The sequence below is a fragment of the Narcine bancroftii genome, chromosome 3 (assembly GCF_036971445.1).
Source record: "Narcine bancroftii isolate sNarBan1 chromosome 3, sNarBan1.hap1, whole genome shotgun sequence".
In the NCBI taxonomy this organism is placed as follows: Eukaryota; Metazoa; Chordata; class Chondrichthyes; order Torpediniformes; family Narcinidae; genus Narcine; species Narcine bancroftii.
Window position 1 is genome coordinate 16,049,707 of NC_091471.1, and position 19,513 is coordinate 16,069,219.

Genomic DNA, 19,513 nt, shown 5'->3' on the forward strand with positions numbered 1-19,513 from the left:
TGGTTTGAGGCGGTGGTTAGTGAATGTTTCCTCCTTACTCCAAATGTCCAGCATGCACGTGGATCCTCGTGCCTGGTCACTCGGTAAGGCCCCTCATACGATCACTGCAGAGGTGCTTCCCATCACACAAAGACGCAATTGCATGTCTTTAGATCTTTGGGGATGAATATTTTGGGTTAGCCGTGTGGTGAAGGCTGTGTTAGGGCTAGAGTGCCTAGTTGTTCTCTCAGTTATTCCGTCACAGCTGGTGGTTCTTCTGGGTTCTAGGCAGAGGCCAAGAACTCCTCTGGGATGACTAAGGGTGCACCATATACCATTTCCGCCGCCGAGGCATTAAAGTCCTCTTTTTGGTGCAGTGTGGATCCCCAGGAGGACCCAGTAGTTCATCTGTCCAATGTGGTCCCTTGAGCCAAGCCATCAGATATCTGTGGAACTGTTCCACCAACCCATTGGCCTGAGATTATATGGTGTGGTGTGTTGGAGTTGGGTCTCCAGAAGGTTAGCCAGTGCTATCCTGAGCCTCGAGGTGAAATGCACACCCCTATTTGAAGTTGTGTGTTCTGGGACTCTGAATCTTGACACCCAGGTGTTGATCAAAGCCCTGGTGTAGGGCTCAGTCATTATCTCTGCCAGTGGGGCCACTTCTGGCCATCTTGTGAAGCGATTGACCATTGTCAAAAGGTATATTGTCCCGGGTTACCGGCAGCAGTCCTACAATGTCCATGTGAACGTGACTGAACCTTCATCGTGCTGGCTTAAAGATCTAGGAGGATGCCTTGATGTGCGCCTATACCTTCGACGCCTGGCAAAGTGTGCAGGTCTTGCCCATTGACTGACTTGCTTTCGGAGGTCATGCCAGATGAACCTTCTGGCTACTATCTTGACAGTGGTCTTGATGGCCGGATGTGCCAAATTATGCACCGTGTCAAAAACCTGCCGTCTCCAGGTTGCCAGCATGGTGGGGTGGGGTTTCCAGTGGATACATCACAAAGGACATCTGGGAACCTGAGGCCTGAAACTGCCATCCTGTACGCGGGCATCTCGGGGGTTTGCCTGCTGTGCCTCGGCCAGGGCAGAGTAATCTATCCACTGGGACAGGGTTTGGATCGATTGGATTGCTGGCTGTGACAATGCATCGGCCACCATGTGGTTTTCCTGGGAATATATTCAAAGCCCGTGGTGAACTCAGACATGTAGGACAGGTGCCTTTGCTACCTGGCCAACCATGAGTCCAACACTTTATTGAAGGCGAAGGTTAATGGCTTGTGGTCAGTGAAAACATTAAATTGCTTAAGTTCAGGTGGCTGGAGGTGACTGCTAAAGGAAGCCAGGGGCTGCCACTGCCCCTCGATCAACTGTTCCAGTACGGCTCTGTCCGCTGTGTTGGAAGTGTCTACTGTGAGGGCATTCGGGGGATTTGTCTTGGCATCTTTTTCCGTCTGGAACACCTTCGATGCTTCCCTGTCCCAAGTGACTTCTTTTTTTCTTCCCCGCCATTAGTGTGAACAGGGGAGCATGATGCAAGCTGCATCATACCTGGCCCTTCACCGTGTGGGGTTTGGGGAAGCACCTACTGGCCTCTACCTTTTCGAGCCAGTGAGCATATTGTCTCTAGCCTGAACTGACATTTGGCTGGATTGATTGTTAGGCCAAAATCGCGTGTTCCTTGCAATTGCAGCTGGCTATCAGGATGTCATCCAGGTAAATGAACGCAAACCTGAGGTTCCAGCCCACTGAGTCCATCAGCCTCTGGAAGGTGTGAGCTGCATTTTTGAGCCCCAAAGGCATTCTTAGGAACTCAAACAGCCCAAAGGGGGTGATGATAGCCCTGGATGAGAATATCTGTGCTTCCTGTAGGTTTGCGGTGAAATTCTGCTTATGATCTTTTGCAAAAGTTTGAGAGAGACCTGGTTCTCAAAGGAACTATATTGAATGTAAAAAGAATCTTAAGAAAGAAATTAGAAAAGCTAAAAGGTATGAAGTGGCTATAGCAAGGAGGGTGAAAATAAATCCAAAGGGTTTCTACAAATATGTAAATAGCAAAAGGAAAGTGAGAGATAAAATTGGTCCAATAGAGAATCAGAAAGGACAAATGTGTGTGGAGCCAAAAGAGATGGGGGAGGTCTTGAACAATTTCTTTTCCTCAGTATTTACTGAGGAGAAGGATATTGAACTGTGCAGGGTAAAGGAAGCAAAGGGGGTAAATATGGAGATTATAGTGTTTAAGAAAGAGGTAGTACTGGAGCTTTTGAAACATATAAAGGTGGATAAGTCTCCAGGTCCTGACGGGATTTTCCCCAGGTCCTTGAGAGAAGTTAGTGAGGAAATAGCGGAGGCTATGGCAGTGATTTTTCAAATGTCATTAGAGACGGGTATCATGCCGGAGGATTGGCGTGTTGCGCATGTGGTTCGTTTGTTTAAAAAGGGTTCGAGGAGGAAGCCTAGCAATTATTGGCCTGTACGTCTGACGTCTGTGGTAGGTAAATTGATGGAAAACGTTCTTAGAGATTGTATATATAAGTATATGGAGGGACAGGGTCTAATCAGGGACATTCAACACGGATATGTGCGTGGAAGGTTGTGTTTGACCAATCTTGTTGAATTTTTTGAAGAGGTGACTAGAAATGTTGATGAGGGTAGAGCAGTGGACGTTGCCTATATGGTCTTCAGTAAGGCCTTCGATAAGGTTCCGCATGGGAGGTTAGTTAGGAAGGCTAAGTCCTTGGGTATTAATTTGGAGATAGTCAAATGGATTCAACAGTGGCTAGAAGGAAGGTGCCAGAGAGTAGTAGTAGATAATTGTTTGTCAGGATGGAGGCCGGTGACGAGCGGTGTACCTCAGGGTTTGGTATTGGGAATGTTGCTGTTTGTCATATATATTAATGATCTGGAGGATGGGGTGGTAAATTTGATTAGTGAATATGCAGATGATACTAAAATAGTGGGGAATTGTGGATGATGAAGAGGGTTTTCAAAGATTGCAAAGGGAGTTAAACTGCTTCGAGGAGTGGGCAGAAAGATGGCAGATGGAGTTTAATGCTGATAAGTGTGAGGTGCTTCATTTTTGGAAGAATAATCAAAGCAAGACATGTGGTAAATGGGAGGGCGTTGAAGAATGCAGTGGAGCAGAAAGATCTAGGAATAACGGTGCATTGTTCCCTGAAGGTAGGAGCGCATGTGGATAGGGTGGTGAAGAAGGCCTTTAGTATGCTTGCCTATATAAATCAGTGCATAGAATATAGAAATTGGGAAGTTATGATGAAACTGTAGATGGCATTGGTGAGTCCAAATTTAGAGGACTGTGTGCAGTTCTGGTCACCGATTTATAGGAAGGATGTTAACAAGATAGAGAGAGTGCAGAGAAGATTTACAAAAATGTTGCCTGGGTTTCAGCATCTGGAATACAAGGAGAGATTGAGCAAATTAGGTCTTTATTCCTTGGAACTTAGAAGGCTGAGAGGGGATTTGATAAACGTGTTTAAGATAATGAGAGGGATAGATAGAGTTGATGTGGAAAGGCTTTTCCCATTGAGAGTAGGAGAGATGGATACAAGAGGTCATGGGTGGAGAGTTGGTGGGCAAAGGTTTAGGAGTAACATGAGGGGGAACTTTACTCAGAGAGTGGTTACTGTGTGGAATGGGCTTCCGGGAAAGGTGGTGGAGGCAGGGTCAATTTTGTCATTTAAGAAAGAGTTGGATGAGTATATGGATGGGAGGGGGATGGAGGGATATGGGCAGAGAGCTGGTAAGTGGGATTAGAGGAGGGTACTTGGATCAGTGAGGACGAGAAGGGCCAAATTGGCCTGTTTCCATGCTGTAAATGTTATATGGTTATATGGTTAATATCAGATTTGCATCTGTCAGAAGTATTAGAAAAGACACAAGCCAGCTTTTCTTTGCATGTGTGAACACGATGCACCACTTTGAATTGGATTAATGAATGCCAGGTACATATTGAAGATGTATTCATTAGTTAAAGAATCTTGTCCCATGGATCCTCTGATAAGGGTATGTCATCCTTCTACAGGAGCTCTATCGATAGCATCCTGGTTGGCTGCATCACAGTGTGGTACGGTTGCAGTAGAGAAGTGGATCGAAGGCTAATTTACAGGGCCAGAAGAGTGGCAGAGAGGATCAATGGAGTATCCCTCCACCACCCCACAACCCCCATCGACCTGATCTACCGGGATTGATGTCTGACAACAATGAGGACCCCTTCCACCCTGCACACAACATCTTTCAGCTGCTCGCATGGGAAGAGATGGAGGAGTATCAGAGCCAGTACCACCAGCTTCTTCCTGCGGACAGTGAGAATGCTAATCGATCAAAGGAACTGCTCGCACTAACCCTCCGAGAAGCTCATATTCATGAAGCAATAATTTATTTGTATATATGAATACTTGTCCTGCATATGTATTGTTTGCCTGTCTCTGTGTTATATGGGGTTGTGTGTTTGCATGTTTTACACTAAGGACTGGAGAACACTGTTTCGTTGGGTTGTTTCTTTTCTTTGGCTTGGCTTCGTGGATGAAGATTTATGGAGGGGTATGTCCACGTCTACTGCAGGCTCGTTGGTGACTGACAATTCTGATGCAGGACAGGCAGGCACGGTTGCAGCGGTTGCAAGGGAAAATTGGTTGGTTGGGGTTGGGTGTTGGATTTTTCCTCCTTTGTCTTTTGTCAGTGAGGTGGGCTCTGCGGTCTTCTTCAAAGGAGGTTGCTGCCCGCCGAACTGTGGGGCGCCAAGATGCACGGTTGGAGGCCAGATCAGCCCACTGGCGGTGGTCAATGTGGCAGGCACCAAGAGATTTCTTTAAGCAGATCTTGTACCTCTTCTTTGATGCATCTCTGTCTCAGTGGCCAGTGGAGAGCTCACCATAGAACACGATCTTGGGAAGGCGATGGTCCTCCATTCTGGAGACGTGACCCACCCAGCGCAGTTGGGTCTTCAGCAGCGTGGCTTGTACAGTATTTGCATAATCAGATGAGAATGAATTTGACCTGACTTGACGTGACTCTTATTTGTTCCTGGACTCAGTTGAGGAAACCACTCAGTGATACCAGAAATGCTTTGAACAGCTTTGGGTGCAGTCTCACTGCCACCTATCTCAGAGTAGTTAGGGATGGGCTTTAAATGCCATCGATGCTCACATCACAGAATTGATTGGAAAAAAATTATGGCCTGAGTTTCTGGACTTGCACATAGTTCAAAGATTGGTCAAGTATGTTGTTACATGTACTGAAGTAAAGTGAGAAACTTTGTTGTGCCTGCAATTCAGCTGGTCAACCTATACATTGTACAGTAGTAAAAATACAGAAAAGAGTAAAGAGTCTGTAGACAAGAATTACAGAGAGAGATCAGTTATAACAGAGCAAAGGAACACTATTTTATAGGGGTGAGGTTCATTCATGAGTCTGATAACAGCACGAAAGAAAGAGCTGCCAGTCTCAGCTCATTTTCATTATCCGGCAGACCAGTGAGGGGTTCTGCAGCTGAAGAACAAACAGGGGATGGGCTGTTGGCGAGTCAAGGGGGGGAACCTGCTCAGGCTGTGGGCAGCTGGCCACTGTGGTCAAGGTATTCACAGCAGGAGGCAGAATGCTGGAGACTGACTCAAGACTGGCTGAAGGGGTACCAGGTATTGGAATCTGGAAGGCGAGAGGGTGCAAAGAAGGGTTCCTGATCGAGTCGGAGGTTCGGATCTGAAGCTCGGGCTGCTGATGGTTTGGACTGGACTGGCTGCAGGGGCTGCGGCAGCACTGAAGGCGAGCCCACGGACATTTGGTAGCTCTGAGGAGACTCTCTTTTGCTTCTCTTTCTCTGACTGAAAGAGGCAGTTCAGGCAGTTTATGCCGATGGCGAATCTATCTGCCTTAAGGCAGGCAAAAACAAATTCCGTGTAATATTGTCCTGTTTTTATTAATTGACAATAAAGGAATCTTCAAACTTGAGATCCTTTCTCTATCAAGTTTGAAAGTCAATGGCTTCAGGAGAAGATGAGTAAATCAAATGAAAGATATTAACAAGTGGGTTTTCATGTCCCGATTAAAGCTTGAATTGATGCATACCTATTCAACAGCCTTCAGCAAAGCATGTCTGAAAATTATTGTTCTACCAGGATGCAATGTACTCCTCACTAACTCTGATGTTCCTCCCATGTCCCCCAAAAGCTCACAACCAGCTCAAAAAGATGAAAGCTTGTGTTAAAACCTGACTGAATTTCTTTCTTTCTTTGGCTTGGCTTCACGGACGAAGATTTATGGAGGGGGTAAATGTCCACGTCAGCTGCAGGCTCGTTTGTGGTTGACAAGTCCGATGCGGGACAGGCAGACACGGTTGCAGCGGTTGCAGGGGAAAATTGGTGGGTTGGGGTTGGGTGTTGAGTTTTTCCTCCTTTGTCTTTTGTCAGTGAGGTGGGCTCTGCGGTCTTCTTCAAAGGAGGTTGCTGCCCGCCGAACTGTGAGGCGCCAAGATGTACGGTTTGAGGCGATATCAGCCCACTGGCAGTGGTCAATGTGGCAGGCACCAAGAGATTTCTTTAGGCAGTCCTTGTATCTCTTCTTTGGTGCACCTCTGTCACGGTGGCCAGTGGAGAGCTCGCCATAGAACACGATCTTGGGAAGGCGATGGTCCTCCATTCTGGAGACATGACCCACCCAGCGCAGCTGGATCTTCAGCAGCGTGGACTCGATGCTGTCGGCCTCTGCCATCTCGAGTACTTCGATGTTAGGGATGAAATCGCTGATGGAAGCGTTCTAGGAGCCGTAGGTGATGCTGGTAGAGGACCCATGATTCGGAGCCGAACAGGAGTGTGGGTATGACAACGGCTCTGTATACGCTTATCTTTGTGAGGTTTTTCAGTTGGTTGTTTTTCCAGATTCTTTTGTGTAGTCTTCCAAAGGCGCTATTTGCCTTGGCGAGTCTGTTGTCTACCTCGTTGTCGATCCTTGCATCTGATGAAGTGGTGCAGCCGAGATAGGTAAACTGATTGACCGTTTTGAGTTTTGTGTGCCCGATGGAGATGTGGGGGGGCTGGTAGTTGTGGTGGGGAGCTGGCTAATGGAGGACCTCAGTTTTCTTCAGGCTGACTTCCAGGCCAAACATTTTGGCAGTTTCCGCAAAACAAGACGTCAAGCGCTGAAGAGCTGGCTCTGAATGGGCAACTAAAGCGGCATCGTCTGCAAAGAATAGTTCACGGGCAAGTTGCTCTTGTGTCTTGGTGTGAGCTTGCAGGCGCCTCAGATTGAAGAGACTGCCATCCGTGCGGTACCGGATGTAAACAGCGTCTTCATTGTTGAGGTCTTTCATGGCTTGGTTCAGCATCATGCTGAAGAAGATTGAGAAGAGGGTTGGTGCGAGAACGCAGCCTTGCTTCACGCCATTGTTAATGGAGAAGGGTTCAGAGAGCTCATTGCTGTATCTGACCCGACCTTGTTGGTTTTCGTGCAGTTGGATAACCATGTTGAGGAACTTTGGGGGGCATCCGATGCGCTCTAGTATTTGCCAAAGCCCTTTCCTGCTCACGGTGTCGAAGGCTTTGGTGAGGTCAACAAAGGTGATGTAGAGTCCTTTGTTTTGTTCTCTACACTTTTCTTGGAGCTGTCTGAGGGCAAAGATCATGTCAGTAGACCATGTCAGTAGACCATAAGACCATGTCTTATACTCTGTTTGCGCGAAAGCCGCACTGTGGCTTTTGCCTGCAATGGAGAGCAGCGTGATTCCCCTGTAGTTTGAGCAGTCTGATTTCTCGCCTTTGTTTTTGTACAGGATGATGATGATGGCATTACGAAGGTCCTGAGGCAGTTTTCCTTGGACCCGACAAAGTTTGAAAAACTCATGCAGTTTGACATGCAGAGTTTTCCCGCCAGCCTTCCAGACCTCTGGGGGGGATTCCATCCATACCTGCTGCTTTGCCACTTTTCAGTTGTTCAATTGCAATGGGACTATTTGAGGCTGGACATCATCTTAAACACTTTATTTTTAATTAAAACAAATGGCCTTTTTGACAGCTGGTGGGTACACAATATTCATGGGGAGGGGGGGAAGGGGTTGAGAAGGGGGAATTTCTTATAGCATCTGAACTGGGACGGTTCTGCTACTCCAACCATTAATCGCACAGATAAATTGCCCTTAGCTTTGAAAGCCACCCTGATTCACAGCTCCTAATGAAAACTAATTAGTCATCCCCTCTAGTTAGGGACTCCTGGCCTTGGTCTAATCAAGAGGAATAGAACACAAGAACCTGAGATTGTCCTGACAAAAGAAAATCAAGGATATTTTCAGAAGGCAACTCTGCCCCTTAATTTAGCCTTTTTTAAAAAAAAAATGGAATAGGTTTGCCAACACCTGGAGAAAACATTTCCAAAGAACATCCTCTTGGGTACTGATCACCCTGGTGTGCTAAGGTAATGAGCCTCCCCACCTTGTCCAGGATGAAAAGTGATGGAATTTGAAAGTTTCCTCAAGGGCTGTGTTTTCTCTCTTACCTTCGACGCGTTTGCCAGATGTTTCCTGCTGGTGTTCAACAGTAAAGAGTGAAACATACAAACGTCTCTTCTCACCAACACAATACTTCTACCTTCACCCTTCTAGTTCCCACAATTACTTAGTCTAGTGAATGTGGTTCAACAAAAGCATTTTTTAAAATTGCGTTCACTGATTGCCTAGGGAATTTTGATCTCTGCTAATGTGTTTTACTCGAGGTGTGCATTCAGTCTGAAGAATGAGATCATATCCACTGTGCGATTAGAAATAATTAGCTCCAGTTGTGGAACTAAATCAAAAGGAATCCAGATTAAGAAGCAGTTAGGGGAAATATGGAGAAATATATATATTTAAATTTCCTCCAATAGTTCCACAACTTACATTGAAAAGAAACATGTTAACATAATTGTGCTTTTTGACCATTTTGTTGATGGTGTACTGAAGGACAAAATAACTTGTGTCTATTTGTTAGACCTGTGCACTTTGAACACTTCGATTACCAAATGGAAGTCTCAAGCCACAATAAAGATAAGCCAAGATGTACATCAGTGGGCTGACTGAATTGTACTGAGTATAAAGACCATTGGTATCCCTACAAACAGCTACTGTCATAAAAACTGAATGCAATAGTATGAGTGCAGATCGTAAAACAAACAGTGATGAATATTTTGAGCTGACATTTCGATAGACATTCATCAGGCTTGGATATTAACATTCGAGAAAATGGGAGAAGGAGTCAATGAGGATATTAGGAGTTTAACAGAGCAAATAATGCATTGTAATAGAGAGGGATTGATCCCAATGATTAGAATCTCACCAAGTCCAAGAGTCCACGGGCAGAGAAGATTATTCATCCCTATCAGATTTCCATATATTGAGAATATCAATCCATCTTGATACTATCTTGCTGGCATCTTGACATTAGGAGACTGATCTTGGAGGGTTGTGTTTGCTCTTGGATGCCTGTGACTAATGGTATCTTGTGGGAATTGGTGCTGGGCTCCTCCCTGAACAACTTGGATTAGAAGCGGGAGGCAGTATCAGTCAGTTTGTGAAGGACTTGCTGATAGTGTGAAACGTAATCTTGGGCTATCAGTGTTTTGGTGAAGTGGGCAGACTGAAGCTGGAGTAAACACTGTGGTGAAGAAGATATGTAATTACACCACTAGGGCACCAGGGGTCATCCTGGTGATCTTGTCTATAAAGCAGTCCAGAGCTACAGTCTAGCCTTCTGGGTTCGTCTTGCAGAAGACCTCTTAGTGTACATATTAGTTTATTAAAGCTGTCTTATACTCGCACTGCTGGTGTGGTCATTGTCAGTACAAACACCATGAATGGTAGATCTTAGGAAGTACTGAGGAACAGAAGGACTTTCCGGATGAGGGTCTCAGGCTCAAAACATCAAATGCCTTTTTCTTCCTATGGAAGGTGTGTGAGTTTCTCCAGCACATTTGTGTACTGCAATAGAAGGGCCTCAGAGTGCAAGTCCAGAGATCCTCGAAAGTTGCCTTGCAGGTAGTGAACGGGGTTAAGAAGGAAATTTAATTAGCCAAAGCATTGAATACTTCAGGTTTGTGAAATATGGGTCAGACATCAGTTGGAGTTCTGGTCACCAAGATAAAGGAGATGGTGAAGAGGAGATCTACCAGGATGTTGTCTGGGATGAAGCATTATGAGAAGAGATTGGTGAAGCTAGTTTTTCTCCCTCAAGTGTAGGAGGTTAAGAGGACATATGGAGTTAAGCAGAAAAGACTGCACATGCTGGCGTTGCAGTGCAATACACAAAAGTGTTGGAGGAACTCAGCAGGTCACGCAACATCTATTGGAAGTGAACAACGTTTCGGACCTGAGCCCTTATGAGCAAGAAGCAGGCAGTGTCCGAATAAAAAGGTGGGGGGTGGAGAAGAGACAAGGGAGGAAGGGGAAGGGAGAGCAGAGCAGGCTAATAGGTAGGGGTCCATAGGTGGATATACAGTAGGTGGGAGGGTAGAAAGGAAAAAGCTGAGAAGTGATTGGGTAGAGGGTAGCTCTCTTGATAGGAGGGGAAATGGAAGGGGTTGGAGAGCTGGAAGAAAGGAAACAGGGTTTAAGAAGGGGAGAGACTCGGGCAGAGGGGTTTAATTGAAACTGGACGTTAATATTGATCTCATCTGGTTGGAGAATGACCAGATGGAACATAAAAAATTGTTCTTCCAATTTGCAGGTAGTCTCTGTTTGCCATTGCAGGAGGACATGAATAGATGTGTCGGTGTGGGAATGGTGTGTCGAATTAAACTGGTTGGCCACATTATTCCAACAGACAGGGTGAATATGTTCTATGAAATGATCTTCCAGACTCCGACCAGTCTCTCCGATGTAGAGAGACTACAATGGGAGCATTGGATGCAGTAGATGACCCCTGCACATTCACAATGAACTGTTGCTTCAAATGGAATGACTATTTAGGGCTCCAAGTCATGGTGAGGACGAGGTGTGGGCATTTCTTAGAGTCACAGGGTAGGCATTCAGGGGGCGGAATGTGAGAAAGGAGGAGTGGACAAGGATATCCCAGAGAGAGTGGTGCCTGCAGACAGTGGAGAGGGGAAGGGAATGAAAGATGTGTTCTGGTGGTTAGATGACGTTGCAGGTGATGGAAATTGGGGAGGATAATATGCTGGATGCAGAGGCTGGTGGGGTGGTAGGTGAGAACAAAGGGAATCCTGTCCTTGTTGCATCTCGGGGCTGAGAGGACCAGGGCAGAGGAGCGGGAAATGGAGGAGATGTGGGTAACAGTTGAATTGATAACAGTGGAAGGAGGGGAAGCCCTGTTTTATGAAGAAGGCGGTCACGTCAGATATTCTGGAATGTAAGACAGATGTGACGGAGGCAGAGGAACTGAGAGAGGAAGGCTGTGGACCAAGTTAATACAGAAAGCTGCCTATTGTCAGCATGGAGAAATTGAGTTGAATGGCCTGATTCCTTGTTGTATTGATCTATTATTCTATGATCAATCAAATCAATTCTTTACTTTTCAATTTCCAGAGGAAATAAGCTTAGTTTGTTTGAACATTTTTTTCATTATAGAACCCTTTTTGAGTCCATACTTCATTCTGGTAAGTCTAGTCTGTAATCTCTCAAAGATGAGTATAACCTTCCTATTGATAGGACCCTGCCAATCACTGAACGGAGAAGGACTTCCATCTTGACTCATTGATCGCCCGGTTTCCAAAACTGAAAGAGGCTGAGTGACTGAATGCCCCATTCTTGTCAACATCCTTCTCGTCGATAAATATCTCCTTTTCTTTCCTCACAACACTGCAAGGCATGGTGATCCTGACTTGAGAGGCAAGAAAATAAATAACAAGGTAATATCCATTTAGTTAACAATCAGTAAACAATTTAATAATAAGGCCTCTGCAACCAGAATTCGTGATTGAAACCACAGCAACATCTAACCAGTAAAAGGGAGGTTTTCTCTCAAGCAAATTAGAGTGCCTGCAGGATGGTTATACATTATAAGTTAAATGGATAACATCAATTGTGGTTGCTTCAGCACTGTGGGAATGTTTCACTGGTGAAATAATCCATTCTGTCCTGGAATGGTGGTGTCAGTATGTATGGCCCAGAGTAAATTAAAAAGCTCAGCAACTAACCTTGTGACATGCTTTGATGGAGGCTCCAGTAGATCCCAAGGCAGTTCTTCTCCTTCTTCATACCTCGCTTGCACTTGCAGTTGTGCAGTGGACTGGAGAGAAGCGACAGCACAGCACTCATGCACTGATTCTTGGCTCCGGGCCCCAGTGGAGCAGCACTGCTGCCTGCCATGCACTGACGGAATGTCCTGTACTTGGAGCTGCACTTGGGGTCATTAATGCAGGTCTCGCTGGCCTGTAAGCAATCAGTGTGGGCCCCTTCCACATTCCACAGTCCATCTGGCAAGGAAGGAAAGAAACAAGATGTTCACATCTGCTTGAAAGGCATGACTGCATTGCTGAACAAACTTTAGAAAGCTTTTGCATTAATGGCTGAGAAGATCACCGGGGTCTCCCTTTCCTCTCTAATGATGACATTTACTGGGACTATGGCTTAAAAAGGGCTCAAAGAATGATGAGGACCCTTTCCATCCAGTGCACAATATCTTCAACCTAAGGAAGGAGGTATAGGAGCATCAAAATCAAAACTGCCAGGCAGGGAAGATGCTTCTTCCCTCAGGCTGTGAGATTGATGAAGAATATCCTGTAGCCGAGTAAATCTTTCCAAAATATTTATAGATATTTTATTGTATGTACATATGCGATGATTATGTGCTGTGTTATGTGTGAGTTTATGTACGTGCACCGTGGTCTGGAGAAATGCTGTTCATCTGGTTATATATGTACCGTCAGATAATAAACTTGAAAGAACTTGTTTAAGAAGAACATCATATCATTAAAATGCTCTGTATGAGAGGAGAATTTCAAAGAGATGACTTGAGCAGAATGGGGTTAATGACTTCCTGTGATGTGAATCCACTGTTTTGCATAGAATAAAGTCTGCATCAAGGATTTTGTAACATTATATTAGGAGAATTAGCATTGCACTGGGGAAAAGAGATTTTTTTTGACATGCTCCTTCCCCTGCCCCCTATCATTTTGTTCGAGCACCTGCCTACATTTTGTTCATACCTTGAGGAAGGGCTCAAGTCTGAAACATTGGTTTTGTATCTTTATCTTTGCTCTCTAAAGTACAACGTTTGCTGCTGAGTTTCTCCAGCCTCGTGCTTTACCTGCAGACTTTTGTATCCACTCCAAATATTTTGTTTTACATTTGATTTTTAATAATACCGCATGGCAAAAGGTCTTTCAGCCCTGAAAGCCCTGCCACCATGTATCACTCAATTAGAACCATAGAGCACCACAGCATGGAAAACAGGCCATTCAGCTGTTCTAGTCTGTGCCGAAACATCATTCCGCTAATCCCACTGACCTGCACCCATTCCATAACCCTCCAGACCTCTCTATCCAATTTATTCCTAAAAATTAAGAGTGAGCCCACATTTACTACATCAGAAGGCATCTCATTTCATACTCCCACCACTCCCTGAGTGAAGAAGTTCCCCAATGTTCCTCCTAAACCTTTCACCTTAAAGCCATGACCTCTCGTAATCTAAGAGGAAAGCGCCTACTCGCATTTACTCTGTCTATACCCCTCATAATTTTGTAAAACCTCTATCAGGTCTCCCCTCATTTTTCTGCGCCCCAAGGAATAAAGACCTAACCACTTTAATCTGTAACTCAACTCCTGGAGATCCTAGTAAATCTTTTCGTCAATCTTTCAATCGTATGGATATCCTTTCTGTAGTTTGGTGACCAGAGCTGCAAACAAAACTTGAAATTTGGCCTCACCAATGTCTTATACAACTTTACCATAACATCGCAACTACTGTTCCCATTACTTTGAATTATGAAGGCCAAGATGTCAAAAGCTTTTTTACAACCCTAACTCCCACTTTCAGGGAATTATGTATCTGTATTCCCAGATCCCTTTGTTCTTCAACATTCCTCAGACCCCTACCATTTACTGTGTATGCCCTACCTTGGTTTGTCCTTCCAAAATGCTATACCTTACACTTGTCTGCATTAAATTCCATCTGCCATTTACTGACCCATTTTTCCAGTTGGTCCAAATCCCTCTGCAAACTCTGAAAGCCTCCTCACTGACCACAACGCCTCCAAGGCGTCATTTGCTGATCCAATTTCCAACATTATCATCCAGATCATTGATATAGACAACGGCACATCACAAGTCACAGGCCTTCAGTCTGTCTTCTCCCATTCAGCCAATTTTTAATCCAGTTTACAACTTCTGAACTAATATCACATGTGGGACCTTGTCAAAGGCCTTAATAAAGTCCATATAGACAACATCCACAGCCTTTCCTTCATCTACTTTCTCGGTAACCTCCTCAAAAAATTTTATAAGATTTATTAAACATGACCTACCATGCTCAAAGCCATGCTGATTATCCTTAATCAGCCGTTGGCTGACCAAATACTTGTACATCTGATTACTCAGAACACCCTCCAATAATTTATCTACTACTGACATCAGGCATACTGGCCTGTAATATCCTGGTTTATTTTTGGAGCCTTTTTTAAACAATGAAACAACATGAGCTCCCCTCCGACCTCCAGCACCTCACCCGCGACTAAGGATGTTTTAAATATTTATGCTAGGGCCCCTGCAATTTCTACACTAGTCTTCCTCAAGGTCTGAGGGATATCATGTCAGGCCCAAGGGATTTATCTACCTTTATTCACTGTAAGGCACCAAGCACCTCCTCCTCTTTAATTTCTATATGTTCCATGCCACTACTGCTTGTTTCCCTTCTTTCCTGATACACTTTGCCAGTTTCCTGGGTAAATATTGATGAAAAAAACTGTTTAAGGACTCCCCAATCTCATTAGGCTCAACCCACAGACAACTATATTTTGCCCTTTACTATCCTTCTACTCTTAACATACTTGTAGAAACCCTTGGGTTTACCTTCACAATATCTGCCAAAGCAACCTCATGTCTCCTTTTTGCCATCTTGATTTCCTTCTTAAGTATTTTCTTACATTTTCTCTACTCTTCTGGTACCTCATTTATTCCTTGTTGCCTATACCTGCTCTACACCTCTCTCTCCCTCTTAAAAGATTGCTACTATTCTTTGAAAATCAAGGTTTCCTATTCCTGTTAACTTTGCCTTTAATCCTGACAGGAACATGTAAATTCTGCACTCTCAATATTTCGCCTTTGAAGGCCTTCCACTGACTGAATACATCTTTGCCCGAAAACAACTTATCCCAATCCACTTCTAGATCCTTTCTCATTTCCACATAATTGGCCTTTCTCAAATTCAGAATCTCAACTCAAAGAACAGATCTATTCTTAATCCATAATTAACTTGAAACTAAGGACATTATGATCACAAGACCCAAAATGTTCGCCTTCACAGACTTCTGTCACCTGACCTTCCTGGTTCCCTAATAGGAGATCAAACATAGCATCCTCTCTCGTTGTTTCCTCTATATACTGATCTAGAACACTTTCTTGAACACATTTGACAAACTCTAAGTCATCCAGCCCTTTTACAGTATTGGAATCACAGACACCATGTGGAAAATTAAAATCTTCTACTATCACAACTTTCTGTTTCTTACATGGGTCTGCTATCTCTCCACAGATTTGCTCCTCCAAATCTCTCTGACCATTGGGTGATCTATAATACAACCCTGTCAGTATGATCATATTTTTCCAGTTCCTCGGTTCCACCCATACAGCCTATGTAGATGAGCTCTCTGGGCTGTACTGTCTAAACACAACTGTGATATTTTCCCTAACTAGTAATGCCACTCCTCCTCCTTTCACCACTTCCCCTCTATCAGGTCTGATACAATGGAAGCCTGGAACATTGAGCTGCCAGCCCAGCCCCTCATACAACCAAGTTTCACTAATGGCAATAATGTCATAATCCCACATACCAATCCATGCCCTAAGATTGCCTGCCTTTGCAACAATGCATTGTAATAAATCCACCTGAGAACATTTCTATTATGTACAAACCTTTGATTTCTGTCTATACTTGCAATCTTTGCATTACCTTTAGCCTCCACCACCTCACTATCTGCTCTAACACTCTAGTTCCCATCCCCCTGCCAATCTAGTTTAAACCCCCCGGAGCAGGACTAGCAAATCTACCTGCAAGGACATTAGTCCTTCTCCAGTTCAGGTCCCAACCATCCAATTGGAACAGGCTCCACCTTCCCTGGAACAGAGCCCAATGGTCCAGAAACATGAAGCCCTCCCACCTGTACCATCTCCTTAGTCGTGTATTTAGCTGCATTAACTTCCTAGTTCTAGTCTCACAAGAGTGTGGCATGGGTAGCACTCCTGAGATCGCAACCCTGGAGGTTCGGACCTTCAACTTTGCACCTAACTCTCTAAACTCTCTTGGCAAGACCTCCTCATCCTTCCTACCCACATCATTGGTCTCTACATGGACCCCGACATCTGGCTGCTCACCCTCCCTCCTGAGAATACTGAAAATTCAATCTGAGAAAACAAACTATCCAGGATTCTTGATCTCTCCCACAGAACCTCTTAACTGTCCCCCTATTGAATCAACTATCACTACTGTTCTCCTCCTTTCCATCCTTTCCTTCTGAGCCAACGGTCCAGACTCAGTGCCAAAGACATGACCAATACAACTTGTCTTGTTAAGTCATCCCCACCAACAGTATCCAAAATGGAATACTTATTGTTCATAGAAATGTCCACAGGGGTGTTCTGCTCTCTCTCTCTCTCTCTCTCTCTCTCTCTCTCTCTCTCTCTCTCTCTCTCTCTCTCTCTCTCTCTCTCTCTCACTCTCTCTATCTATCTACTCCCCTTCACTCTCCTGACAGTCACACAGGTACCTGCCTCCTGACTTTTGGGGGATGACTGTCTCCCTGAAACTCCTCTCTATCTCCCTCTCTGCCTCTCTTATGATCCAGAGTTCATCCAGCTCCAGCTCCAAACCTCTAACTCAGTTTATCAGGAGCTCCAGCTGGATGCACCTTGTGCAGGTGTAGTCATCAGGGACTTAATTCATCTGCCAACCTTGTACAATTTGGAGAATGGGAGGAAACTAGAGCACCCAGTGGAAATCCATGCAGACACAGAGAGGACGTACAAACTCCTTACACATAGCTCCAGATTCAAATCTGGGTTGCTCGCACTATAATAGCATTGTCCTATTATGCATTAAAGATGCTGCCTGGATTGGAAAACTGGAGTTGAGAATTATGGTTGGATTAAAGCAAAGATATTTCCCTTGAAACAGAGCAGAACGAGGGTAAACTGAATTATAGTAAAACCTCTGGTATCCGGAATTCAAGCAACCAGCAGCCTCAAGCAACCAGCAAAAAAAAATGGAGAAAAGTAAATTAAAAAAATTAAATAAATTGAATAGAATAATAGGTAAAATATGTACATTTAAAATTGTAAAAATAAATTTTATCTGAAGCAACACATAAACCTTTGGTGGAGATGGGAGCAAATATTCAGCCAGCAGAGAGTCTTGGTCATGTTTTGCTCGTAGCAGCTGTTTGAATAAAGTTGTGTGAAACAGCGATGGTGTCACCCAGGATGAAGAGATTGTTGATGCCGCTCATTGTTGGGTTGACTCTAAAAGTGTCTCCTGATCCTTGCTTAGTAAGAGTTGCCTTGGTCAGAGGCTTTATCTGTGAACTTGGGGGTGGGGGTGTTAATTGTCTGCAATGTTATTGTTTGTCTTTAAGGCAGCTCCGTGGAGGGGGAGGAACCTGCAGATGCAGCGATGGTTAAAAGTTTTCAAAGAATTTGACTGAAAATAAAATGCTTTAAGGTTTATATATTATGCAATTAAAGCTTGTTCAGTGTAAGTACAGTGTAGCATTTCTGTCTTTTAAACTGTTTATTCTTAATACAGTTGCATTAGTTAGGCCCTGTAAGAGTAAGTCTCAAGCAACCTTATCCGGCATCTACAAATCCCCATAGGGGCCGGATACCAGGGGCTTAACTGCATAAGGGAAGATCTCTTTCCCTGAATTGATGTATCAAAAAGATAGGAAGCAGAAATTTAAAGTAGCATGCAAAAGGTATCGAAGAGACATAGAGAATATGTCACCCAAATGATGGTGACTGTCTGAAGGGTCAGAAACCACTCTTAAAACCTTCCTGGATTTGTATATTACCTGGTGCTGGAAAATGCGATTAGACTGATTGGTTCTTTTTGGACCAGCTCAGATTTGGTGGTAAACTGTGTTGTAAATGTTCAATTAAACTAAAATTGTGATGGCTTGATGAAGGTGCCATGGGAGCAGGGGATGTAATAAGATATTATTGACACAGTGAGTTGTTATGATCTGTCTGGATGTGTGATGACAGCCTATTTAATTTTAACATTCAAAATAGAGCTAGACATTCAACTGTGAAGAAGATTATTTCGGTGAGGCTGAACACGTTGTGCCTGACATCCACAATAAGCTACCAATTTAGTGCATGAGTCATAGAGTTTCATAGCATGGGAACAGGCCCTTTGGCCCAACTTATCCCAATTGACCAAATTATCAGCCTGAGCTAGTTTCATTTGCCTGTGTTTGGTCTAAAACCTTTCCTGTCTTTTGGTATGGTAATTAAACATGGGATCAATTTTAGAACACAGAATGGTGTTGCGCCAATCTACTCCATGATCAATCTACCTTTCCCTTCTTCACATCCATAACCCTCAAATTTTTTACATCCCTGTGCCTATTGTACCACCTTCCGCCACCTCCCCAGCAATGCATTCCAGGCTCCACTAGTCTCTGTTTAAAAAGCCTACCTCTGTTGTCTCCCCTAAACTTTCTTCCCTCACCTTAAACAGCTCTCCTCTGGTATTGCCCATTGCTGCCCTGTGGAAAAAAAGGTGCTGGCTGCCCACCCTATCTATGCCCCTGATAATCTTACACATCTCTATTGTGTTACCTTTTATCCTTTGTCAAGAGCAAAGCCCCAGCTCATTCAAAGTTTCTTCATAAGATGTGCTCTCCAATAGAGGCAGCATCCTGGTAAATCTCTACTGCATTCTCTCTAAAGCTTCCACAATAAGCCCTGGATGGTGTAGATATTGCAAGGTTTATTCACATGGTAGGAAAGTCTCAGACAAGAAGGCGCTGCTTCAGGATAAAAGGGCATCAATTTAAAACAGAGATGTAGAGAAATTTCTTAAGCCAGTGGGTCATGAGTCTATGGAACTTGTTGCCAAACAAAGACAGTTGTTGGGTGCATTCAAGGCAGAGATTGACAGGTATTTGATTAGTCAGGGCATCAAGGGTTACGGGAAGAAACCGGGTGGTGAAGCTGAGTGGGAGGATGGATCAGTTCATGATAAAATGGCTGAATGTCCGAATTCTGCTCCTATATCCCTTCCTTTCCCTAATGAGGCAACCAGAACTGAACACTTTGCCTTGTTATTTTGATTTTGTCAATGCTTCTGCTATGTGCTAAGGGGTAGAGAAGTGATTC

General features: G+C 44.3%; 1 protein-coding gene across 1 annotated transcript in view; it reads right to left on the reverse strand.

The window, feature by feature from the left end:
• gfra4a (GDNF family receptor alpha 4a) overlaps positions 1-19,513 on the reverse strand; it is a 233,090-nt gene that overhangs the window by 86,733 nt on the left and 126,844 nt on the right. Inside the window, exon 2 of the mRNA XM_069923528.1 lies at positions 12,118-12,396. Within this exon, the coding sequence (XP_069779629.1) occupies positions 12,118-12,396 (279 nt within the window). The remainder of the gene's footprint in view (positions 1-12,117; positions 12,397-19,513) is intronic.